This window comes from Geotrypetes seraphini, chromosome 8 (genome assembly GCF_902459505.1).
Source record: "Geotrypetes seraphini chromosome 8, aGeoSer1.1, whole genome shotgun sequence".
Classification (NCBI taxonomy): Eukaryota; Metazoa; Chordata; class Amphibia; order Gymnophiona; family Dermophiidae; genus Geotrypetes; species Geotrypetes seraphini.
The window spans coordinates 8327256-8354683 of record NC_047091.1 but is presented as its reverse complement, the minus strand read 5'-3'; the positions used below and the strand labels follow the sequence as shown (position 1 = coordinate 8354683).

The window sequence follows — 27428 nt, the reverse complement described above, 5'->3', positions numbered from 1 at the left end:
CTATTGCCTAATAAATACTTTTGGAGCAAATATAAAAGCACTGCAACTACAATTAATGCAATTATTCTTGTTAAAGCTATTATCTCCGTAACTTTACTGCTGTATAATTCAATCCACTTTGCTTTAAGTAAAACAAAAGTTTTGAAAATGACTCTTTCACGCGAATGTGCTTGTGAATCGTTAAACCAAAACAAAGGAAAAAAACCAAAGGTCCAACTATCTGCAGTAAAAAAACAATCCAGAACAAACCAACCAAAATCTGCAGACTTTGTACACGATGCAGGCAGACTTTATTGTGACAGGTGAATCTTTAATTAAAAACCTTTTACCAGGCAAGGGACCCAACACGGTCCGTGTTTCGGACAACCTTCATCAGGGGTCCATTTTGATAAAAGGGAGAAATATCAAAAGAAAAGCCTTGGACAAATAGCGATAGGTGACACGCTGAAAAGACCGCCAAAGTCTTTTACTTTGGCGGTCTTTTCAGCGTGTCACCTATCGCTATTTGTCCAAGGCTTTTCTTTTGTGAATCATTAATCCAGCATAGCTAAACCGGTGTTCACAATGGCAGTAGCAGAAAGTCTGATAAAATAAAAAAGTCCCTTCAAATCAGGCCAGGTAGTGATATTATTTATTTATTTATTCAATTTTCTATACCGTTCTCCCAGGGCAGCTCAGAACGGTTTACATGCATTTATTCAGGTACTCAAGCAGTTTTCCCTCTCTGTCCCGGCGGGCTCACAATCTATCTAACGTACCTGGGGCAATGGGGGGATTGAATGACTTGCCCAGGGTCACAAGGAGCAGCGTGGGTTTGAACCCACAACCTCAGGATGCTGAGGCTGTAGCTTTAACCACTGCGCCAAATGGCTTTTGACTAGCTCTGGGGGGATTTGATCAAGAGAACCTGAAGCCCAGTGCCAGATTTACCTGTAAGTTAAATAAACTACAGCTTAAGGCCTCACAATCTGCAGGGGCCTCACAAAAAGTCCACAATTTTATGGAGGTCTCTGAAAATTTTATATGGTTTTTTTAATTAAACTTATTTAAATGTTCGAGAGGTGGAATTACTTTCATCTGTATAACATACATAATGAATTTAGGTAATATTTTAAGCATACATTTTATGCTTTGAGGCTTATCAGTTTTCTGATTTGGCAAACAAGTTCATTATTACTTATATTAATAAAAGTGATCCAAATTACTAATTTTGTTAACATTATCGCTGGCTTTTACAGAGCTGCGGGCCGGCAAGGTAATAGCTCTGATGCTCATCAAGGATTCTTCTAGCTGGGTATTATTGATTTTACAGGCTAGGATTTCTAGGTTGTCGGTCATTTTAGAATCTAGAAGTTCGAACTCGAATCCTTCTTTAAGGATTATGGCTAATCCTCCTCTTTTTTTTCCTGTGCGGTTTAACGTAAGGATTTTGAAATTGTTTGGTAGAAGATCAGATATAATAGGACCATCTTCAGATAGTAATATCTACTTATTGTATTTCGCTGAATGTCCAGCACTCTTGATTGTAAACCGCCTAGAAGTCGCAAGATTGTGGAGGTATAGAAGAATAAAGTTATTATTATTATTATCAAATTCCTATAAGCACTGGAGCGTTTACTTCATCAGCCTGCAATACAAACCTCTACCACTAGGGGTACCAGATTTGATTTGCGTAAAATCTGGACCCATAGACCCGCCCCCATGCCCACCCAGTTCCACCCATCCTCGTCCCGTTACGCCCACACCGTGCCCCAGCCCCGCTCCCCTCGGCCTGTTCTTGTTGGTCGGGAGGGGGCATCCGCGGACGTAATGCAATGTCACACGCGGATACCCTCTCCTGATGCGATCTTGAAGAGGAAGCTTTTCAAAACCCAGATCAAGTGCTGGATTTTGAACAGCCATCCGGTTAAATCCAGACATCTGGTAACTGTATCTACCGCAGCTTTGTACAAGGCATCCTCTAATTAATGGACGCTAAAATTATTTTTAAAATTCCATTTATGTATTGTTTCTAGGATATACGTATAGAGGGGCGTAACCGAAAGGGACGTCTAAGTCCTTTTACATCCATCTCGCAAGTCATCCAAAGTTAAAAAGAGCCTAAGACACATTTTCGAAAGATACGTCCAACTTTTTTTTACTTTCAAAAATCGTCTAATTGTACGTCCTGACGATCTGATCGTCCAAGCCGCTAAATCATCCATCTTTATACCACATTTCCATCCAACCTTCCGTCCAAGTCCAAAACGCCCCTAGAACAAGCCCTGTTGGACGTGGGAGGGGTCTGCAAAGTCATGGACTGAACACCCAGACATGTCACCTAAACAGTGGGGTACCTTACAGGGCACTGCCATGGCTTCTCTTCACTACAGCTCCCTTATAGGTGATGGTGAGCCCCCCAAACCACCTCCAGAATCCCCTAGACTCACTTATCTACCACCCCAATAGCCCTTATGGCTGCAGGAGCCACTTATATGCCAGTGCAAACAGGTTTTGGGGGTGTATAGGGGAGTGCACATGTTTCAGTATCAATGCAGTGATTACAGGGGCTTATGGGCATGGGTCCTCCTCTCTATGGGTCCCTAACCCACCCCCAAGATGACTTAAGCTGCCTCTGGACTGGACGACTAGGCTTTCCTATGCCAGGCGGCCAGGTGATGATGGTCTGGAGGCTGAAATTTAAAGTTGTGAATAAAATTTTTATGGGGGTGGGGGGGTTGGTGATCACTGGGGTAGTGTGTGAGGGTCTGTTTTATGTGTTTTCAGTGCTTATCTGGTGAGTTTAGGTGGGTTTTTGTGACTTAGACCATGTTTTACATGGTCTAAGTCAGTGGTTCCCAACCCTGTCCTGGAGGACCACCAGGCCATTCGGGTTTTTAGGCTAGCCCTAATGAATATGCATGAGAGAGATTTGCATATAATGAAAGTGACAGGCATGCAAATCTGCTCCATGCATATTCATTAGGGCTAGCCTGAAAACCCGATTGGTCTAGTGGTCCTCCAGGACAGGGTTGGGAACCACTGATCTAAGTCACAATGTCTAAGTTTCGTCTAGGATCTGTTGTTAAACTTTCGGTTACACATGCTGTACGACTAAGTCTAAGCAGGCCCACATCCCGCCCAACTCCCGCCCTCGACACGCCTTCCAAAATGCTCCATTTAGCTTTGGACGTTGAGCGGCACTATGAAGGCCTAGGTCATTTAGAAATACGTCCAAAACCCGGTTTTATTATCGGCGCTTGGACGTTTTCGAGAAATGTTCGACCAAGTGCCGACTTAGGCCGGTTTTGGGACGTTTTTCTCTTTCGATTATGAGCCCCATAGGGTTTCTAGGGGAAGAAACAAGGGGTCTCTAAGCTTTATACAGCTTAGGGCCTCAGTAAGTCTAAATCCAGCACTGCTGAAACACTTGCCGTAACTTCCGTAGACAAAATAATACTTTATCATCTGCATTAGAAGTGGTGTTATCTAACCTTAGGTGGACTTTGTAGAATTTTGTAGTTCTTCTTGCAATTAAAGGACTGGTTTTATATGAATGGGCACAGCAATACTTAAAAAAAGCTAACCTAACCATTCCTTCCTTAAAATAAATTAATCCACAGTATTTGTGTAACAAGTGCTTATAGGGATTTTCATCTAATGCAGCTGGCATGCACATAAAAAATTTCTGGAGAAACCACGTCTAAATCAACAATGACATCCTTATGCAACAGTGAAAGGCATGCATTATTCAGAATGAAAAAAAAAAACCCTCCCCAAAAAACAATACCGTTCTTTTTTCAGAGTCCATATCAGTGTGTGGTATACAGCATGGAGATGTGGAATCCCTATTTCTGTACAGTGGTACCCAGTGACTGGCTGCATATATTTATCCAGACATGTGATGTTCGCCTTCCTCTGTCTTCCTAAATTCCTGCTTTTCCTTCTCCGAGTCGCAAAACTTCCAAAGACCTCAGTGCTGATTTTCTGATGGTTCACTGACCTGAAACCTCTCTGACCTATATTGCGCCTGAATTAGGGGAGTGCAAAGAGGACATTGGCTTCTCCATGTTATAGGGGAACCCAAGCCTGCCCATAGCTGAAGAAGGCACAGTCTACTGGGGTCTCCTTCTAAATTTCTGCCCTGGGCACCTAAATGTCTAGCATTGGCAAAATGCTTCTTTTTCTCCTCCGATGTGGTCACTGCTCGTTTCAATCCAGTACCTAAGCTTTCCCAAAAAATCACTACTGGTACATGCTGTTTTTCCCTAAACAAGCATGAGGGGGTAACAGGGATGCTGATGAAGGAACAGGTCATGATTAACCCCTTCAAAGTTACAACTTGATGCAAGCACCTGTCTCACGCAAATCTCCCATGATTTTGTCCCTTATATTTTGGTAAATGCTGCAGCCTACCTAGTATTCTGAAAATATTCTGGATGACCCTCAAAGTCCATTGACAATGTAAAAGCTGAGGGACACAGCCAGGAGAGGCTCTTGGCCATTTAAATTGCTTGTACAGGGCTAACTGGGGATATTTGGCAGGACTTAACCAAACAGTGCCACTGACTGTCCCCTCTAACCGCCTGTGCTGAAATAGGTTAGTTTGTGGACGGTCCAGGGGCAGAGCAGAGCAGAAGCTTAGCTGGCTAGCGGCAATTTTCAGTCCACTAACTGGCTAAGCAACTGCATAAAATTAGGATAGAAATAAGGCTGCTTAACTTTGTGCAGGCAGGTAAATGAGCACCGGTTTAAATATCGGCTGGTGCTTGGTTGACTTCCGGGCCCCTTCCCCCCAACTCTTTGGAAATACACAGCCTCTCTCCCACCCACACCTTGACAAGGTACAACTCTCCCCCAATCCCCTAGTGAGCCAAGATCCCCCCTCCCAGGTCCATACCCCCTCCCAACCCCCCACGCACACACACTAAGGATAGAACTTCTCAGGATAGCCTAATGATACCACTGAAGTACCATGAGACTGCCACTAGAGGTCATGGCAGCCATTTTCTATAGGCAGCTGCTAAGGGCAGGAGTGAGTGGGGTTTGCTCCTGCTTCCTTTCCTCACTGGACCACTAGGGACTTCAGGTAGGTCCGAAGGGCTCTTTTCTTGAGTATGTGTGGGGGGAGGGATTAGAATCTCTTTCAGATTATATTCAGCCAATATTCAGCAGGGACCCGCATAACTCTCTTATGCGGGCCCTGACTGAATATCAGCTAGAACCCGCTTAAGTTCTGGCAGACAGAACTACATTTAGACCCGTATATTCAGTGCCTGGAATTGACACAGCCTGGAATTGAATATCTGAGGCTGATTTTTCCCACAGTGGTCAGCATTAAAAATCCCTGACCACCAAGGGCTAAATACTGACCAACAAACATCCAAAATTAACAAGAACAAACAACTGGACTGTAAAGGAAGAAAGGATGCAGCTACGGTAGTGCAAGAGAAACAGCTGGATTGTCAGGAGTGAAGGGATGAAGTCACAGTATCAAGGCAGTGCTTCAAAATCACACAGCTGTTTCTATCTCTGCATGGCTAAACCAGCAAATTCCAATTTATGAAACAACGTATGTTGGACATAAATGACCATCTCAGGCCATCTTCCTCCAGTTATGGAAGTTCCAGCTGAAATACCAAATCTGAGTCAAGCAGAGGTCATTGTGTTTCTCTCTTGTGCCTCGTGCATCCAGCTAGTCCCACTCAGCCCCCATCACCGGAAAGTCAGACAGAGTGCATCCCCCTTACAGGAAAAGGACAATACACAAACAGAAATGACGTTGTTACCCTCAATAAACCACAGCCAAAACATAAGGGCGAAATGCAATGTTAATCCAAACATTTTTTTCTACAGCAACATCGGGGAAAATAGACATCGTGATCAGACAAGAAGCACAGGGCATCCTGAAATCTCTGTACCAAAGGCACGGGGAGGAAGAGTGACTCCAAGATCACACAAAGTCAGCAACTGAAGCACAGGGATGGAAGGGAAGGCAGTTTTCCAAGCCATTTCCCCCTCTACCTAGTTATTTATTTTAAAAATTTCTAAACCATTTTATATCAAAACGGTTTACAAAATGGTTACATATATAAAATCTTAAAACAAACCAAAACAAGTAGAAACAGAAAAATTCAGTTCTTACAACGGTAAGATCAATGTTCAGAGAAATGCATCCACGAATAGTTGTGTTTTTAACAATTTTCTGAATGAATTTCTATCACTGCATTTCCAAATTTGCCCTACAACGGTATTCCACATTTTAACTCCTGTGCGTGGAAAGGTCTTTGCATTGGTTTCCGCATATTTTGGATTAACATTTGTTTTCAATAATGCAGAATTATCGGAACGCAATGATCTTGTCGGTGGATAACTGGACATCTTGCTCTTAAAAAATTTCGGGATTGCGCCATATAAAAATTGATGACAAATCATAATTGCTTTATATTGTATTCTAAATACAACTGGCAACCAATGCAATTGTCGAAGATATGGTGTAATATGGACATATAGCATAGCATCCAAGCTACGCCTATACACCCCTAACCGCTCCCTCCACTCCAAAGCAGAACAAAGACTCAGCATTCCCGCAGGGAGATCCCTCCAAATAAGTACGGCGTACAAAAGATCCTACAGCCATTTCCTACCTCAGCTACAGAACTGACTACACACACAGATCAGGTCGCTAGACTCACTAATGACCTTCCGCAGATCAGTAAAGACCTTCCTCTTCCGCCAATCGGGCCATTAAAAACTGCCTCCTCAATATACTTCTCCTAGTACTCTTCGCTATGACCTGTCTGGTCTCTAGAATAAGCTCTGTTATTGTCTATTGTAACCTATTTGTTGTTATGACTAGTCTGTTTTCAAACGATTGTGAATGTCTACTTGTAACCCGTTCTGAGCTTCTGGGAGAACGGGATAGAAATCGAAATAAATAAATATCTTGACTTCCTATTATCAATCTAGCTGTGGCATTCTGTACCACTTGCAATGCCCTGCACCTGGTTTTGGTTATTCCCAGGTAGTAGTCCAGCTGCGACAAGATCATTGCTTGAACAACAGCACCTAGTTAAAAGTGGAGGCTCTTGAACAAACTTGAAGGGCTGAAGTTAGGACCCAAAGTGGAGAACTGGATTAGAAACTGGTTGAAGGACAGACGTCAGAGGTTGGTGGTTAATGGAAGTCACTTGGAGGAAGGAAAGGTGAGTAGTGGAGTCCCTCAGGGTTCGGTGTTGGGGCCAATCCTGTTCAATATGTTTGAGAGTGACATTGCTGAAGGGTTAGAAGTAAAAGTGTGCCTTTTTGTGGATGATACCAAGATTTGTAACAGAGTAGACACCGAAGAGGGAGTGGAAAATATGAAAAAGGATCTACAAAAGTTAGAGGAATGGTCTAAAATCTGGCAAATAAAATTCAATGCAAAGAAATGCAGAGTAATGCATTTGGGGATTAATAATTGGAAGGAGCCGTATATGCTGGAAGGGGAGAGGCTGATATACACGGATGGGGAGAGGGATCTTGGGGTGATAGTGTCCAAAGATCTAAAGGCAAAAAAAACAGTGCGACAAGGCAGTGGCTGCTGCCAGAAGGATGTTGAGCTGTATAAAGAGGCGTAACCAGTAGAAGAACGAAGGTGTTGATGCCCCTGTACAGGTCGTTGGTGAGGCCCCACTTGGAGTATTGTGTTCAGTTTTGGAGACCATATCTGGCGAAAGACACAAAAAGGCTTGAAGCGGTCCAGAGGGCGACAAAAATGATAGGAGGCTTGCATCAGAAGACATATGAGGAGAGACTGGAAGCCCTGAATATGTATACCTTAGAGGAAAGGAGGGATGGGGGGATATGATTCAGATATTCAAATACTTGAAGGGTATTAACGTAGAACAAATCTTTTCCAGAGAAAGGAAAATGGTAAAACCAGAGGACATAATTTTGAGGTTGAGGGGTGGGAGACTCAAGAGCAATGTAAGGAAATTCTTCTTTACGGAGAGGGTGGTGGATGCCTGGAATGCGCTCCCGCGAGAGGTGATGGAGAGGAAAATGGTGACAGAGTTCAAAAAAGCGTGGGATGAATAATAAGGATCTAGAATCAGAAAATAATAGGAAATATTGAAGAACTAAGGCCAGTACTGGCAGACTTGCATGGTCTGTGTCTGTATATGGCCGTTTGGGGGAAGATGGGCTGGAGAGGGCTTCAATGGCTGGAAGGGTTTAGATCAGTGTTTTCAAACTTGCAGCCCAGGGGCCACATGCGGCCCGCCAGGTACTATTTTGAGGCCCTCGGTATGTTTATCATAATCACAAAAGTAAAATAAAACCGTTTCTTGATCATATTATTATTATTAAGACTTAGCCAAAAGGAAAGATTTATAAACTATAAAGAGTTTTACCTCATGCAAAATTGTCATTTCTTTAATAAGACTTTAACTATTTTTTTCCGAGGCCCTCCAAGTACCTTCAAATCCAAAATTGGCCCTGCAAAGGAGTTTGAGATCACTGGTATAGATAGACAGGAGTGAGTTTTGACGGAGACGTCAGTAGTTGGAACCTAAGAACAGTACCGGGCAGAGCTTTAGATACTTGCCCAGAAACAGCTAAGGGGAAAAAAAACTCAACAAATATTTAGATTGAATCAGGTTGGGCAGACTAGATGGACCATTCAGGTCTTTATCTGCCGTCATCTACTATGTTACTATGTATGCAGACTTCCATAGCACACATGGGTCGAGCTGGGTTAAAAAGAGGCAATCTGGGGTGCAGCTAGAAGATGTTGTGGTCAAGGGCGTGTGGGCACGGAACTTCCAAAAGTCCATGTAGTATTTTACCCCTCCTTGGCTGGAAAGTGAATGAATGATTTTAGCTCATCTACTTTATCCTTACTAATTTTGGAGAAGTTAGTTGCAGACTGTAGGTCTTACTTTGCAACTTTGTGGGCTATTTGAAAACTGCCTCAAAGTGACCCCTGAGGCCACAAAACATTATTGACAGAGCACTGAATATATAAACATAGAAACATAGAAATCGACGGCAGATAAGGGCCAAGGCCCATCCAGTCTGCCCACCCTAATGACCCTCCCCTGCCTTTACTTTGTGAATAGAACCCACGTGTTGATCCCATTTGGCCTTAAAATCAGGCATGCTGCTGGCCTCAATCACCTGAATGTGGAAGACCATTCCAGCGATCAACCACCCTTTCGGTGAAAAAGAACTTCCTGGTGTCACCGTGCAGTTTCCCGCCTCTGATTTTCCACGGGTGTCCTCTTGTTGCCGTGGGACCCCTGAAAAAGAAGATATCTTCTTCTACCTCGATGCGGCCCGTGAGATACTTGAACGTCTCGATCATGTCTCCCCTCTCTCTGCGCTCCTCGAGCGAGTATAGCTGTAATTTATCTACCCGTTCTTCGTACGGGAGATCCTTCAGTCCCGAGACCATCCGGGTGGCCATTCTCTGGACCGATTCCAGCCTCAGCACATCCTTACGGTAATGTGGCCTCCAGAATTGCACACAGTATTCCAGGTGCGGTCTCACCATGGATCTATACAAAGGCATAATGACTTCAGGCTTACGGCTGACGAAACCCCTGCGTATGCAACCTATGATTTGTCTTGCCTTGGAAGAAGCTTGCTCCACTTGATTGGCAGCCTTCATGTCCTCACTGACGATCACCCCTAAGTCTCATTCTGCAACCGTTCTTGTTAGGATCTCGCCATTAAGGGTATAAGTCCTGCATGGATCCGTATTTTCACGTAGATAACGCGCTCCCGTGTAAAACGCGCACACGGGTATAGCGCACGGGAAACCGAAATATATGTAAAAAAATTTTAGTATACCGCGCATGCTGCCCCGACTCTCCCGTCGCCGCCCGACTCTCCCTTCGCCCGCCCCGACTCTCCTCTGGCCACCCCGACTCTCCTTTCGCCCGACCCGACTCTCCTCTCCCCCTTGAAGTCCTGTCCCCACCCTGAAAGCCTGATGCCCCTCCCCCCCGACGTCCGATTCAGCCCCCCACAGGACCGCTCACACCCCCACCCCGAAGGACCGCTCGCACGCACTCCCACCCGCACCCCCACCCTGAAGGACCGCTCGCACCCCCACAGCCTCCCGACCGACCCCCCCCATCATGTAGAAGCTCCTACCGGTGTCCTGCTGCTTCCTCTTGGCGGTCCCGGACGTTCTGTGAGCCCTGCGCCTGCGCTGCTTCCTCTTCTGGCGGTCCCGCCCTTTCTCTGACGTCAGAGAAAGGGTGGGACCACCGGAAGAGGAAGCAGCGCAGACGCAGGGCTCACAGAAGGGCTGGGACCGCCGGAAGAGGAAGCAGCAGGACAACGGTAGGAGCTTCTACATGATGGGGGGGGGGGTCGGGAGGCTGTGGGGGTGCGAGCGGTCTTTCGGGGTGGGGGTGCGAGTGTGTGCGAGCGGTCCTTCGGGGTGGGGGTGCGAGTGTGTGCGAGCGGTCCTTCGGGGTGGGGGTGCGAGTGCGTGCGAGCGGTCCTTTGGGGTGGGGGTGCGAGTGCGTGCGAGCGGTCTTTCGGGGTGGGGGTGCGAGCGGTCCTTTGGGGTGGGGTGCGAGCGGTCCTGCGGGGGGGTGAATCGTACGTCGGGGGGGGGGAACTATGTAAAAAAAAAAGTTGTAAAACGCGCTTAAGCGTATAACACGCAAGGTTATGCACGGTTTGTAAAATCGTGTATAACGCGCGTGTTATATGCGTGAAAATACGGTAAATTCCTTTCTCTCGCTCCTGAATACCCAAGAGCAACCCCCCCTCCCCCACACACACAATTTAAATCAGTTTGTAGGACAAGCATCGTAATGCAAAATACAAATTAGAGAATGACACGGGGACAAATTTTTCCCCATCCCCGCAGGAACTCCATTTCCCCTTCCCGTCCTCGCAAGTTTGGTCGCTGTCCCTAGCCCGATCCCATTCCTGTAAGTTCAGCCTTAACCACACAAATCTTGAACACTTATGATTTGAAAGTGTTTGAGGCTTGTGCAGATGAAGACAGAGCTTGCCAGGAATGGGACAGGGACAGGAAAATATTTCCCCTGTGTCGTTCTCCAATACAAATAGCATGCTGGATTTATTTCTTGAGATTTATGAACTGCTTTTTCATGAAGAGATTCACCCACAGTTTACAGTACATTGTATAGTAATCAGGTACTCTTAAGCATTTTCCCTATCTGTCCTGGCAGACTCACAATTTAACAAGGGAGGGTTAAGTGACTTGCCCAGAGTCAGGCTTGAACTGGGATTGAACTCACAACTTCAGGCAGCTGCTCTAACCACTAGGCTACTCCTCCCCTCTGGATCTGTTTTTATTTAATTCTTTATTTAAAGAAACAATATAAATACAAAGAAGAACGAGTACAAAGATATGAAGGAACCTTTGTTTCGTCAGCCCCCTCTTCCCCCCACAAAGCCCAAAACATCTAATTAGAGAATGACATGGTGACAGAATTCATCACCATTCCTGTCCCCGCAGAAAACCATCTCCATGTCATCCTTTAAGGCAGGGGTATCCAACCTGTGGCCCAAGGGCCGCATGCGGCCCTGTGAAGTATTATGTGTGGCCCCGGTCAAGGGCGATGCAGTGTTTTCCTCTGCTGCCCCCGGATGTTTATCGTCTTGCCAGCTCCCTCCTCTGTCTTCCTACAGCGTTTTGTGCAGCCCCAGAAACATTTTTTTGGGCCAGTGCGGTCCAGGGAAGCCAAAAGGTTGGACACCCCTGCTTTAAGGAGAGAGGGAAGAATCAGAGTCTGAATGGGCTCAGCCACTGACCCTCAAGCCTTGCATTAAAGAATGGACTGAGGTTGAGATAGACACTAAAGAATGACAGACTCTGATATCCAGAGCTGATACTGTGATGTCACAATGCTTCATTCCACCAATAAGCGCCAACCTCATCAGTGATGTCACAAAGGGTTCATTATCCTATTTTTTGCTCACATAAGAATCAGAGTATGAATGGGCCCAGCCACTGACCATCAAGCCTTGCACTGAAGACTGCTGGTGTAGAAGGACTGAAGAATAACACAGGATGCGGCACTGTTTGGTTAAGTCCTGCCAGTTAGCCCTGTACAAGCAATTTAAATGGCATCTAAAAAAAAGGTTCACAGTCAGAAACGCGCCGAACAAAGGCGTGCCGACATTACAGAGCAGACAATTGAGCGCAAGACTCCAACATGCTGCTTTAAAAGTTTATTTTAAAGAGCTCCGAGGGGGTGTGTGAGGGGGGAACCCCCCAGTTTACTTAATAGTGTTCGCACTGTCGTTGGGAGGGGTTTTGGGGGGTTGGAACCGCCCATTATAGAGAAAACTTAACTTTTCCCTATTTTTTAGGGGAAAAGTTAGGTTTTCTGTATAATGTGGGAGGTTACACCCCCCATGGCAGCATGAACACTATTAAGTAAAGTTGTGGGGGTGGGGGGTCCCCCGGAGCTCCCCCCAGAGCTCTTTAAAATAAAAACTTTTACGGCGGAGTGCTAGAGTCTTGCGCTCAATTGTTTGCTCTGTAATGTCGGCGCGCCTTTGTCCGGAGCGCTTTTGTCCTAAACTAAACTAAACCTTAAGTTTATATACCGCATCATTTCCACGGATGTTGTGGAGCTCGGCACGGTTTACAAGAACTTAAAAATATAGGAAGAGAAGAAAAAAAAAAAAGGTTTACATGAACTTATATATAGAAGAGAAGAGTAAGGGGGGGAAGGAATTACATTTTAGTGAAAAGCCAGGTTTTCAGTTGCTTGCGGAATAATTGGAGGGAGCCCAGATTCCGCAGCGGGGTAGTAAGGTCGTTCCAAAGACCTGTGAATCTGAAGAGAAGGGATTTTCTCAGTTTGCCTGCATAGCGAATACCGTGTAGAGAGGGAAAGGATAATTTATACCTTTGGGCGGGTCTGCTAGAGTCAGGACTCGAGGAGTTATAAGACAGTGGGATTAAGGGAGGAAGGATGCCGTTAATGATCTTAAAAGCCAGGCAGGAGCATTTGAAATGGATTCTGGAAATCACTGGGAGCCAGTGAAGTTTGGCTAGGAGTGGGGAGACATGGTCAGACTTGCGTTTTGCAAAGATCAACTTGACTGCAGTATTCTGGATTAGCTGGAGTCTTTGAAGACTTTTTTTTGATAGGCTTAAGTAGATGGCATTGCAGTAGTCTAATTTGGAGAGGATGATGGATTGGACAAGGACGACGAAATGTTGTTGGCGAAAATAGGATCTTACTTTCCTCAGCATGTGGAGGCTGAAAAAGCATGATTTAGCCAAGGAGTTGAGGTGGTCATTGAGGGAGAGAGAAGAACCGATAATGATGCCAAGGACCTTGCTTGAGAACTCAAGCTGCAGTGCAGTGCTTGAGGGTAGTGCGAAGAGGGTGGGCAGGTGTTCTAATTTTGGGCCGAGCCATAGTAATTTTGTTTTTGATTCATTCAATTTCATCTGTACCGAGAAGGACCAGGAATGGAGTCTCATTATGCAAGCTGTAATGTTCTTGTGGAGGTTGGTGAGGTTTTGGTCTGTCTCAAGGAGGACAAGGATGTCATCAGCGTATGTGTAGATTGTTTCAAGGGGGGATAATTGGAGGAGTTTCAGGGAGGACATATAGATGTTAAAGAGAATAGGGGATAGGGGTGATCCCTGAGGGACACCACAAGATGGTGTCCAAGGAACGGACATGGTGCCATTTGTGTTGACAGTGTAGGAGCGAAAGCGTAGGAAGTTTGAGAACCACTTTAGGACGGTGGATTCAATTCCTATCTTGGAAAGTTGATAAAGTAGTATGTCGTGGTGGACAACATCGAAAGTTGCAGAGAGATCGAATTGTAATAGGACAGCAAATTTGTTATGAGAATGTAGTTGTTGCACCTTAGAAATTAAGGAAACTAGGAGGGATTCGGTGCTGAAGCTGGGTCTGAAGCCATATTGATAGGGATGGAGGATGGAGAATCTCTCTAGGTAAGAAGAGAGCTGGGTAGCGACTATGGCCTCTAGCAGTTTAGTTAGGAGAGGGATATTTGCTACGGGGCGGTAGTTAGATGGTAAGGAAGGGTCGAGATCGGCTTTTTTCAGAAGAGGGGACAAGGCAACGTGTCCCATTTCTGTGGAGAACAGGCCGATAGTAAAGCAGAATTTATAAGCCTGGTAAGGGTGGAGATGGCCTGCGCGGGAATGTTTTCGTAAAGGTAGGAAAGGAAAGGATCCAGGATGCAATTGCAGGATTTCAGTTTGAGACAGAGTTTAGAGATCTGGGATTCGGATACAAATTCAAAGGCAGTCCAGGACCTATCAGCAGGGATAGGGTTGGGAGGTAGAGAATTGTAAGAGACTGCTGGGGGGAAAGAACTCCGTAATTTTTCATTGAAAAATTTAGCTAAGTCGTTTGCGGATGGGGGGGAAAGGGGAAAGGTGGAGTCGTTTTTTGAGGTTAGGTTGCGCCAGATGTTGAACAGTGTACTATTTTGGTTTTTTGATCTGGTGATTTTATCTCCATAGAAATTCTTCCTTGCTTTTTTTAGTACTGTGTTATAGAACTTGATGTTGTCTCTCCAGGATTGTCTGTCTGATTGTCCTGTCACCCCCCAAAAAAAATGGCACCGGCTGCATGTCAATCACACTTAGATGCAGTTTACAGAACCGCAGCTAGCAACACCTATGTAAAAACTCAGGCACCCTGTAATGTAGACGAGGGTTTTAAAGGCCTACATTTCAGTCGCCTAAGTTTTTGGAGAACCGCGCTTAGTGGTGCCTAAGTCACGCTCCGCCCATAGAAACACCCACTTGGGCGCCTATCACCCAATTAATTAATTTTTTTTGCAATTACCGCATCTATTAAGGGTATTTTGTCAATTATGTTAGGTGCCTAAATGACTGCGCTTAAGTTGCGTGCAGGCCTGGCGCATTCTATAACAATTTGCATAACTTTTAGGAGAGCCCACGATCCGCCCACGTCCTCTTTTCGTATTTGGGCACTGAATCTGGCACATACGCTTTATAGAATTGTGCTTTCCAAGCTGTGCACACTACTTTTAATTAGAGCCAATTAGCATCAATTATAAAGGAGTTAATTGCCAATTATCAGCACCAATTAGGCCAAGAAATTAAGTTGTGCGCGCCAATCTGCATGTAGAAACATAGAAATAGACGGCAGATAAGGGCCCACGGCCCATCTAGTCTGCCCACCTTAATGTCCCTCCCCTACCTTTATAGAAACATAGAAATAGACGGCAGATAAGGGCCCATCAATGTATGTACAACTTCAGGAGCCATACACGGAATTTGGAGTAAGTGCATAACTCAGGCGAACGGAGGTTAGTAAATGAGTTTCACGTGTATTAAAAATTGTTTGATCACTTTACATAAAATTCTAAGCGATTTACAATAAAATGACAAACTGGAACCAAAGGAAAAGGCCGAACTATATTTTAAAAGAAAAGAGAAGAAACAGATAAGGAAAACACGAATGGAGGGGAAACGTAAAAGAAAGGGAAGGATGAATGGATTAAGGTTGCGGCTTAAGGATCGAATGCATCTTTAAAGAGAGCATTTTAGGGATCCCTTGATCTTATCTCATCTTTTTTCCTCTCTTAAAAAGGCAGGGAGGGAGTTCCATACAGTAGGTGCTGTGGTGGAAAATGATGAATTCCGATGTGCGTTACTTACTTTCAGGGAGGAGACTATCAATAAATTTTGTGACCCGGAGCGTAGTAGACGAGATGGAGTGTGAGGTATGGGAAGTTCATCGGTGAAACCGGGCAAATTCGTCATTTGAATTTTAAATGTTCAGAGTGCTATTTTACATGTCATTCTATGCGAGATCAGTAACCAGTGGGCCTTTTGCAAAAGAGGGGTGACGTGGTCAAATTTTTTGGAATCGGTAATGATCTTAATGGCGGTATTTTGAATTATTTGTAAGCGACAAATTTCCTTTTTGTATAATTCCCTTATAGAGAGAGTTACAATGATCTAACTTTAATATGATGAGCGAGTGAACCAATATGTTAAGCGATGTGGGGTCAAGGCAGCTGGCCAAGGAACGGATCATTCGTATAGGAATTTGCTCAAGGTCCCAAGAGTAGAGAATGACACAGGGAAAAATTTGTCCCCATCACCGTCCCTGTGACCACCATCCCTGTCACCGCCCCGTCCCCGCGACTACTGTCCACTCCCTCCTTCCTAGTGTGAGGGGACATGTGTGATCACGGATTGCGCGGTATAGAAACCCCCCTCCCGCCCGATCGCCGCATCCTGCCATCTCCCTCCCTCCACCTCACCTTAGGTGCCGAGTCCGACTATAATTCTTCTTCTCCCAGCCGCACGCTTTCGATAAGCCATGCGCGCGGCTGCTTGAGCTGTTGAATCTTCTCCTCTGACCCAACTTCCTGTTTTCAGTTGCGTCAGAGGAGGAGATTCAACAATTCAAGCAGCCGCGCATGCGCGGCTGGGAAAAGAATTAAAGTCGGACTCAGCAGGCACCTAAGGTGAAGTGGAGGGAGGGATATGGCAGGACATGGAATGTGGCGATCGGGTGGGGATGCTGGACCGCGTGATCCGTGCTGGCTTCATTGCGGAGACAAGACCATTCACCGCTCCATGGGGGTGAATGGCTTTGTCCCCGTCCCACAGCGACCACTAATTTTTCTCTCCCTGTTTCAGCAGGTTACCCGCGGATAACAACCACCGTGTCATTCTCTACTAAGGAGCATCACTGGGATTTGAACTCTCTATTTCTTTTGTTCTTAGCTGGGACTCGAATCATTGGTAAACCAAAAGAAAAGGAAGACCCGTTTGCTCCACAGTAGAAAAATAAAGTGGAGGAGGATGTTCTTGATGATGATTTCTTGGTTAATATTCACAAATAGCAAATATACTAGTGATAATCCACATGTGTTTAGGCGAGACAGGACCCAACACAGTCCGTGTTTCGGCGGACACACCTTCCTCAGGGGTCCTAAAGTAATGAAAATGTGATGATTATGTAAAAAATGTAAAAACAATATATTCTCCTACATTGTTTTCACATTTTTTTTACGTAATCCTCACATTTCCATTACTGTAGGACCCCTGAAGAAGGCATGTCTACCGAAACATAGATAGTGTTGGATTAGCATTAGTAAATTTGCCACATCAGCCTCATCCTGTCACCTAATGCCTTTGCTGACCTCATAGTCAGCTGTGCCAAGTGCTTATGACGCCTGACAATAATCACAGGCTGCAAATACAAATCCTTTCTGGACAGGACTTTCAAGTTCCAAGCAGGCAGACAGCAGTCCTGGCTGGACAACTACATAAGCAGAGCCAGTTTGACTTACAGCGCATTCCGAAAATCAATTAAAACCATTCTATTTGACAAATTCATCTCCTAAACAAAAGCCTCTAAATGATATGTTCTCCCTCTCTCTTCCTTGATGTAATTTCGCTGTATTTTTTTTTTTGCTGTTCCTTTACCTATTTCTCATGTAACCCTCTCTTCTTACACCCTGTATTTCGCCGATTGTCCAGCTTTCTTAGAATGTGAACCGCCTAGAAGTCTTTCGACTATGGCGGTATAGAAGAATAAAGTTTATTATTATTATTATTATTAATATGGCAGGAGAAAATATATGAAAATGTGTACTGTAGCTACTAGTCATACATAACAGCTGTAAAAATACAGTATCTGGTGCTGCGATATCAAATATTAACATTTACTTATATTTTCAGCTGAATTATTCAGTACAAAATGTTTTGCAAAAAAATCTGCAAGTTATAACATTTCAGAATTGATCTCTTAAAATGTGAGTTATCTGACGGCACATTAATGATCACTATTGTAAAATTATATTGTGCGCCTACAGGAAGAACGTTTGGCCCAAGGGTTGCGACTCCGAGGACCATTTCAATAGCACTCGTAGTCCCAGCCACCCTGAGACGCAGAAACCTCAGCCTGGAACTCAAAAATGTTCCCCACCACTAAACTAAACCCTGCCCCCTCAACACACACTGGAAGATCTACCTAGAGTTACCATATGGCTCCAGAAAAAGGAGGGAGGATCGAGACATCTGGGTCTTACTTCCATTGCTTTCTGTGGAAGAAAAATCCTGATGTCTCTATCCAGCCTCCTTACTTCCATTGCTTTTAATGGAAGTAAAACCCGGACATTTCAATCCATCTTCTTTTTTTCTGGAGCCGTATGGTAACCCTAGATTAGAGAATGACACATAGACAAATTTGTCCCCGCCCCTACAGGAACTCAATTTCCCCGTCCCGTCCCCACGAGTTTTGTCATTACTCCTGCCCCTTCCTGTAAGTTTTGCCTTAACCACACAAACCTCAAACACATAATTTTAAAGTGTTTGAGGCTTGTGCAGATGAGGACGGAGCTCAGGCATTGGTGGAATGAGGCATTATGACATCACAGTCTGAGCTCTAGAATGTTGCTACTTAGGATTTTAAAGTGTTTGAGACTTGTGCAGATGAGGACGGAGCTTAGGCATTGGTGGAATGAGGCATTATGACATCACAATCTGAGCTCTAGAATGTTGCTACTTAGGATTTTAAAGTGTTTGAGGCTTGTGCAGATGAGGACGGAGCTCAGGCATTGGTGGAATGAGGCATTATGACATCACAATCTGAGCTCTAGAATGTTGCTACTTATGATTTTCAAGTGTTTGAGGCTTGTGCAGATGAGGACAGAGCTTGCAGAAATGGGGCAAGGACAGGAAAAGAACTCACAGAATGGGACGAGAAAATGAGTTCCCACAGGGACGGGGAAAACTTTGTCCCCGTGTCATTCTCTACCTTAGGTCTACCTGACTTGGAGGGTCTTTTCTAGCTATTGCTTCAGGCTATCAGCACCTCAGTCCAGATTCTGCCTCTGCCCTTTGTGCTCTATCCATTCTCCAGTCTAGGCTTACATTACTATGGCCTAGGCAGCCAATCTCTGAAGCCCAGATACACTTACCGTAGCTGATGCCAGAGGAAAGGGAAGAGATCCTTATGAAGCTAGAGACACAGCCCTCAGAATACTCAATATCAACATCTCCAAATTTCAGGATCAGGTTGTTGCCCTCAGCCACTCGGATGCTCCATTCACACTGCGTCTGGTTTGGGTAAGTTCCTGGGTAGTTCTTGGAGGCCAAGGTCCCACTTTTTAGGCTCAGGACTCTGTGGCCACATGCATCGCCTGCAATGGAACCCACAATAACAAGATTGGTTAGGATTCATTTTCATAATCGGACAAAAGTGGCTCTAATACAAAAGCCAGTCTGTCACTTGAAAGGCCACAGAGGAGGGACAGAAATGGCACAGAAAATACAGAGTACGCCAATAGTTTCTAAAGGGCAAATGTCTGTTATTGGACATTGTGGTTGACTGCTTAGACCTGAGGGTTAAGAAGCAGGAAATCATGAGCTCCAATCCTGCCTCTGCCAGTGAAGCTTTGTGTGACCTTGGGCAAATTGCTTTATTCTTATCCCTGGGTGCAGAAACATAGAAACATGAAGGCATATAAAGGCCAAATGGCCCTTCCAGTCTACCCATCTGCAACATCCACTATCTCCCTCCTCTCTCTATTGGCTATCTTAGATTACTCCTGAATATCTCTCCTCTTACCTTCATCCTATGTTTTCTCATTCCAAAGCTTCTTTTTAATTGAAAGAAGCATGTCTCCTGTGCCTTTATGCCAAATATCTCTGTCCCCTCTCCTGTCTTTCTTCCAAAGTATGTATATTGAGATCTTAAGTCTGTTTCCGTATACTTTAAGACAAAAAAAAACTGTGTGGAAGTAAGAAGATCCATAATTCTCTATAGGAGTTGGTAACAAAATCCTTGTGGAATGGGGTCATACTGGACTTGATCCTTATGAATGGGTAGAATGTTTGGTTAATTTTTCCACATTACTTTTATTTTTCTCATATGCAATGGTGGGTACAAACTTTATCCATCATCATCATCAATAAAAGTAGAATTATACGCGTATTTCAAAAATAAGTCAACGGTATCTAACATAAATTAACAAATCAGCAAATAAAGTGTTTAGCATTTATACGACCAGAACAGGGAACTCTAATCTAATCTAATCTTCCATTTGTGTGTCACTCCTACCTATTCAGGCTCTAGGCAACTTACCAAGAGGGTTAAAGGGGCAGGGGGGAAAACTTGGCGAGGAAGCCTTGTTCGAGGGCAGCAGGAAAGGCTCTGTTAACAGGTAGTAGTTTGATGCGTCCAGAACATGTTGAGGTTAGGTTCAAGTCAAGGAGAAATGTGTCGAATTCAGCGGTCGAATAAGTGTGATTAGTATCTTTTCTGATCATTTCTGGTAGGTCGAATTCAACCCACTACCTGTTGTGGTTTTTAATTCTTTTTCATCCTGTTCATTCGTCCCGTTGCATCCAATTCACATATTCATATGTCCCATACAGAAGGACCATACACATGTAGGACCTACTCCTGTTGGAGCATTGGTCAAAGACTTGGCAACTAAGTTTCAATGCCAAAAAATGCAAGGTCATGCACCTTGGCGGAAAAAATCCATGCAGGACTTACACCCTAAATGGTGAGATCCTAACAAGGACTGTAGCAGAACGTGACATGGGGGTGATTATTAGCGAAGACATGAAGACTGCCAATCAAGTGGAGAAAGCTTCATCCAGGGCTAGACAAATCATGGGCTGTATCCGTAGAAGTTTCTTCAGCCGTAAGCCCAAGGTCATAATGCCATTGTACAGATCCATGGTGAGACCTCATCTGAAATACTGTGTACAATTCTGGAGGCCGCATTATCAAAAAGATGTGCGGAGAGTTGAGTCGGTTCAGCGAATGGCCACCAGGATGGTCTCAGGACTCAAGGATCTCCCGTATGAGGAACGCCTGGGTAAGTTGCAGCTGTACTCACTCGAGGAACGCAGAGAGAGGGGAGACATGATCGAGATGTTCAAATATGTCACAGGCCGTATCAAGGTGGAAGAGGATCTCTTGTTCCTTAAAGGACCCACGGTAACAAGAGGGCATCCATTGAAAATCAGGGGTGGGAAATTTCATGGCGACACCAGAAAATATTTCTTCACCGAAAGGGTGGTTGACCGCTGGAATAATCTTCCACAACAGGTAATTGAGGCCAGCAGCGTGCCAGATTTTAAGAAAAGATGGGATTGGCATGTGGGATCTCTTCATGGAGGTAGTTAGGGGGTGGGCCATTAGTGTGGGCAGACTAGATGGGCCGTGGCCCTTTTCTGCCGCCATTTTCTATGTTTCTATGTTTCTATATAGTTGACAATAATGAAAGGAAATAGGCTGTTCTTGATTCATTAAAGAATCTAGAACGTATCTATGTTTCTATGTGAACATGGCATTCAGTGTGGTTCACTGCACGGTGTGGTCAAGACATGTGTGGAGGTGGTTTGTTCAAAAGGGAAGGTGCAGGAAACGGTTACCGCAGCAAAATATGACGCATTATAGGGCGTGCTGAGGCATCCTGTAGCAATTTTGGGGTTGTGCATGTGCTAAAAATATATACTGTATATATATTTTTGGCACAGGGGCATGTCTGGGAGGCAGAGAGTGGGCACATCAATGCAAATTGCTCAATGCGTCTGCATTGCTGCAAACAAACCAATCAGCATAGGTTTAGCACGCAAGTTCCTATCGCCTACAAAACAGGTGACGCTAATGGCCAAGCGCTAATGGGAAAATTAGCGCATGGCCACTAATGGAAAAACACCCGAGAGGGGGGAGGGGAGAGGATTGCTTTTCAAGAACGTTATTGTTGGATACACTTTCTGTAAGACGTTTTTAGAGTCAAATGTATTTTATTGAGCAAACCAAAACACCAACAGGATAACAATCAAAGTGCAGACAAGCTCAACATTTTCAAATTACAAAACCCAAACCCCACAGATCTGCCCCCCCCCACCCCCAAACCAACCCTCCCAAAAAAACCCTCCCCCCGGGTCCTCATTCCGGGTATAAGATTACCAATGAAAAACACAAAAATAGACAGGCATGCCAAGTGCAACAAAACGGAATAGAGACAAACGTAAGACGTTTTTAGAAAACCAATAAACAATTTAAACAGGAAAAACACCTAATAAATCAGCCATTCTCCTGTTGCAGAAAAAAAAAATGACTTGAGCGTGCGGGAAAGACCCGCATAAGGGTGGGTAAAAGGCCACTTTTCTAGGCAGTTTAGTATAAAGGACCTTAACCTTGGGCTCCTTTTACTAAACGGCAGTAGAGGTTCCTACCGCAGGCCAGCAAGGTAAATGCTTCGACACTCGAAGGAATTCTATGAGCATTGGAGCACTTACCTCGCCAGCCCGAGGGTGGTTTGAAAAGTTTGGTTAAAAAAAGCAAGTTAAACAACGTAGTCTCCATCCAGCGAGTTTCCAGTTTTCTTGTAAGCTATTTGTCCTATGATATGAAAAAACTGGAAACTCGCTGGTCTAATGATGGAGACTTTGTTGTTTAACTTGCTTTTTTTTACCAAACTTTTCAAACCACCCTCATATAACCCTCAGGGTCAACTGAGCCAACTTTTACATTGGCACCCCCTAACCCTTGCACTCTCTCCTCCCCTCCCCCTGTGATCTGGTATCTCCCTCTCTCCATCAAGTCTCTCCCTTCTGCTGGATCACGGAGGCACTGGCTCAGGGCACTGATATAGGGTGTCAAAATCCCAGTCCGGCCATCTAACCCTCTATAAGTCTGAAGGTAGACTGGACTGGGATTTTGGCACCCTCGATCACCGGCTTTGATGTCTCATGTCTAACCCCTCCCCCCACACATACACCTTTTGGAATTACCCAACATAATTTTAATTCTAAGAGAAACTTCCTGTTTTAGGTTGATTCTTCTCTGCAGCAGAAAGAAGCTATTTTAAGGGCATCAAACTTCTGTTAGGAAAGTAAGTAAAAAGGAAGAGAAAAAGGAAGCTACTTTAGTTCTCAAAAAAAGTTGGTGAAAAGGTTTAACGTTTAACAAGATTTGATTAACCGCCCTTCATTAACAACAAAGCAGTGTTATGGTAAGTTAATCAGGTTTTCTATTTCGCCTTTACTTATTCAGTTCAAGGTTGGATTGCATTACAAGAGGTTGGGTCAGTTACAATGGACACTTTGACAGCAATATTCAATAAAGTTCCTAGTTCAGGTAGATCAGTACAATTGTTAATACAGCAGTTAGGTCATAGGGGCCTGTTTTACAAAGCCGCGCGGCTTCGGGGCTGTTGGTGTGCGGCTTTGTAAAAACAGGCCCATAGTTACAAATACACAGTTACAAGTTCAAATAGGTCATCGTTGGCTCATCTTTATGTCCCAGGAGTCGCATTAGACAGTTTAGAAATGGGCTTTTACAATTACCACTTCACTTACTTCAGGGTTGGCTCCCTGGCTTGGTACAGAAATGCTTTTAAAAGTTTTCTGAACCTGAGATGGTGGTCACAAGATCGTAGTGTAAGTGGTAGTTAGTTCCACCATTTTGCTAATTGATATTGGATGGATAAAGTAATTCTAGTATAAAGAGAGGCGTAGTCAGTAGAAGGAAGAAGGTGTTGATGCCCCTGTACAGGTCATTGGTGAGGCCCCACTTGGAGTATTGTGTTCAGTTTTGGAGACCGTATCTGGCGAAAGACGTAAGAAGACTTGACACAGTCCAGAGGAGGGCGACGAAAATGATAGGAGGCTTGCGCCAGAAGACGTATGAGGAGAGACTGGAAGCCCTGAATATGTATACCCTAGAGGAAAGGAGAGACAGGGGAGATATGATTCAGACGTTCAAATACTTAAAGGGTATTAATGTAGAACAAAATCTTTTCCAGAGAAAGGAAAATGGTAAAACCAGAGGACATAATTTGAGGTTGAGGGGTGGTAGATTCAGGGGCAATGTTAGGAAATTCTATTTTACAGAGAGGGTGGTGGATGCCTGGAATGCGCTCCCGAGAGAGGTGGTGGAGAGTAAAACTGTGACTGAGTTCAAAGAAGCGTAGGATGAACACAGAAGATTTAGAATCAGAAAATAATATTAAATATTGAACTAGGCCAGTTACTGGGCAGACTTGCACGGTCTGTGTCTGTGTATGGCCGTTTGGTGGAGGATGGGCAGGGGAGGGCTTCAATGGCTGGGAGGGTGTAGATGGGCTGGAGTAAGTCTTAACAGAGATTTCGGCAGTTGGAACCCAAGCACAGTACCGGGTAAAGCTTTGGATTCTCGCCCAGAAATAGCTAAAAAGAAAAAAAAAAAAAATTTAAATTGAATCAGGTTGGGCAGACTGGATGGACCATTCGGGTCTTTATCTGCCGTCATCTACTATGTTACTATGTATTCGCGGTTTCATATCTGCGGTTTCGCTTATTTGCGATTTTTAGGCTGCTGACTCCGCCCCCCCCAAAAAAAAACAAAACCCATCATCGCTAACGTTTTATCCTTTTACTGTACAGTACCGATAAAAAAGTTTATCACTTACCATTACTCTAACTCTAAAAATCGCTGCTTCCCAGCATCCCTAGAAAAAGGCTTCTTCCCAGCGTGCATGAAATTGCTGCTTGCCTGCCCAGAAATCGCTGGTTGGCTTCCCTGAAATCACTGCTCGCTTGCCTGCCCCTGAAAAGTTATTCACGGTTTCAACAGTAAAAACGACAGCGCTTTCCCAAAACCGCGAATAACAGTTAAAAAGTTATTCGCAGTTTTTCCATGTTCGCGCCTATTGGCCGCCCGCATCCACCACGAATACGGAGGGAGAAGTGTAGACTGTATTTTGTTGCATGCTGGGAATTTTAAGTGGAAAAGATTTCTGGTGTCCGGGTAAAATTAAATACGCATGGTAATAAAAAAGAAACCCAGCAACAAGTACAAAAGGATATCTAATGCAATTAAAAAAATCATAATATATTCAAAGGAACCATCAGGAAACATATAAGGGAAAATGGGCAGCGGTAAACATAAGAATTGACGCTGCTGGGTCAGACCAGTGGTCCATCATGCCCAGCAGTCTGTTCACATGGCAGCGCCAACTATGAAAATGCCCCTCTAAGCAGCCAAGATTTAAGACTCGTAATGTAAACCTCAAGGAGATAATAATCAGCCTGCAGTGGTCAGCGGTTTTTACGCCATTTATCGCTGCGGGCTGAACTGAGCCTGGATATTCACTGCCTTTGGAATGGTGGGAGCTTCCTGGGGGGGTGGTGGGGGGGGGGGTGGAGAAAAGCCAAACACAAGTGCGGCATCTAGTTACTGACCCAAACTGAAAAAGTGGTTTGGTTTTTTTTTTTTTAGTACTAAGGCTTTAGCTCACCCAGTTCCAAATCTGCCAGCACCTCCCCCTAACGCAGGCTTTGAATGCAAAGGCAAGAACGACGTATGAATTTAAAACCAGACTTAACTGCGTGTGAGCGAGGGCATGCTCGCACCTGATGAATATAAGATCTGGCTTTTGGCAAGCGGCGGTTGTGTTAATTGAAGGGTTAGCTGAGCAGTGAATAGTGGAAGAGAGTGACAGCGATTGCACTCAATTCCATAGTCACAATGGACCTTCTGTAAGGCGGCCTTTATACTTAGGAGAACTGAGAGTTGTGTGTTTGATCAGTGCAGGGCACACGCTGTTTTGGTGGGGAATGCATATTAAGGTGGAGAGACACACGGAGATGCAGGTGGACAAGAGTGGATGTTACAGGAGCAGCCTGAAACATGTTCAGAACAATTCGGACTATGTTCTTCTCATTTTTTTTGGCATACAACTGACAGCACAAAGGGTGTCCTAACTTTATCCACCAAGCTAACCAGGCACTGGTCTGAATATCAACCAGTTAGCTTCTGGGTGGCTCCTCCATCAGGCACCCAAGAGCATCTCGGTGCACAGCAGGAAGGAAAAGAACGGGGAAAATACTAATGAGAGAGAAAGACGAAAGGAGAGGTCAAAATGAACAAAGTGGGGAAAGGAGAAACAAGGATGGAGAAAAAGACTGAGGGCTCCTTTTACTAAGGTGCGCTAGGGCTTTAACGCTGGCGTTAAGTTCTAGAAGCGTAGCGCGCGGTAATTTCCTGCATGCGCTAAAAACGCTAGCGCTCCTTAGTAAAAGGAGTCCTGAGATGAAAGAGGAAGAAGAAAGCAAGAGTGAGAGGAAGTGTGTAAATCCGTGCACAAAAAGGTGGAGGGGACACACACATCTAAGCAACAAAGCCACTCTTATACCCGACCGTGTTCCAGCCCTCCTCCCTACCTGCGCGCACATTCGCACAGTGCGGTGCGACTTCTGAGTAACCGGAAGTCAACGCTTTCTGTCCAGAGTCCAATGCTTCGGAATGCTCTTCCGTTATTTTTGCGCCAAACTAATAAGCTTCTCCATTTTAGAAAAGGGGTGAAGGCTTTGCTGTACGAGCGTTTTTTTTTGGTGCAAGTTTTGAGAACGTTTGAATTTTTTTTTTAATTTCTATAATTCTGCTTGTAACGCTGATTTGCGTTTGTTTTTATCACGTCTGTATTTTTTGTTCCCTCGCCCAAGTTTCAAGTTGATTAATTTTAATATACCGACCATCGTCGAGCACCTGACCGGTTTAACAATGTTAAAAATGAAAGGTTAAAATAAAGGTATAAAATAAAGTATTATAAGGGCAGGGTAAATGTGAACATTAAATGGACAAATTACAAATACGAACATGAGCTGAAGGGGGAAGGGAAAGTTAATAATTACATCATTAAAAACAAATTAAAAAGAGAGGAAGAGAGGGGTGGCATATAACATCAAGAAAGGGGATCGCTTCTTAAAAGTAGTTCATTATTAGTTTGCTATCTGGTGACGAAGAAATACTTAAATGCTATGGTATGCGTCTTGGAATAAAAATGTTTTTAGTTTAATCTTGAATTTGTCGAGTGAATTTTCAAGGCAGAGTTGAGGTGGCATGGCGTTCCATAAAGACGGAGCTACTACGGAAAAATGAGTTTTCCTAGTGTAAAATAGAATTCTTTGATGGAAGGCATGGTCAGTAAATTCTGATCAGCCGATCTAAGAGTCCGGGAAGGGCAAAGAGGGATGATGAGTTTATCGAGAACATAGTAACATAGTAGATGACGGCAGATAAAGACCCGAATGGTCCATCCAGTCTGCCCAACCTGATTCAATTTAAATTTTTTTTTTTTTCTTCTTAGCTATTTCTGGGCGAGAATCCAAAGCTTTACCCGGTACTGTGCTTGGGTTCCAACTGCCGAAATCTCTGTTAAGACTTACTCCAGCCCATCTACACCCTCCCAGCCATTGAAGCCCTCCCCTGCCCATCCTCCTCCAAACGGCCATATACAGGCACAGACCGTGCAAGTCTGCCCAGTAACTGGCCTAGTTCAATATTTAATATTATTTTCTGATTCTAAATCTTCTGTGTTCATCCCACGCTTCTTTGAACTCAGTCACAGTTTTACTCTCCACCACCTCTCTCGGGAGCGCATTCCAGGCATCCACCTGGACGGGAGACGCAAAAGTTTGA

The 27428-nt window shown here is 44.5% G+C and overlaps 1 protein-coding gene across 3 annotated transcripts in view; it reads right to left on the bottom strand.

The window, feature by feature from the left end:
• LOC117364602 (discoidin, CUB and LCCL domain-containing protein 1-like) overlaps positions 1–27428 on the bottom strand; it is a 94711-nt gene that overhangs the window by 48803 nt on the left and 18480 nt on the right. For all 3 annotated transcript variants that reach the window (XM_033953973.1, XM_033953970.1, XM_033953972.1), the window contains exon 2: positions 18922–19143. In XM_033953973.1, coding sequence (XP_033809864.1) covers positions 18922–19143 — 222 coding nt within the window. The remainder of the gene's footprint in view (positions 1–18921; positions 19144–27428) is intronic.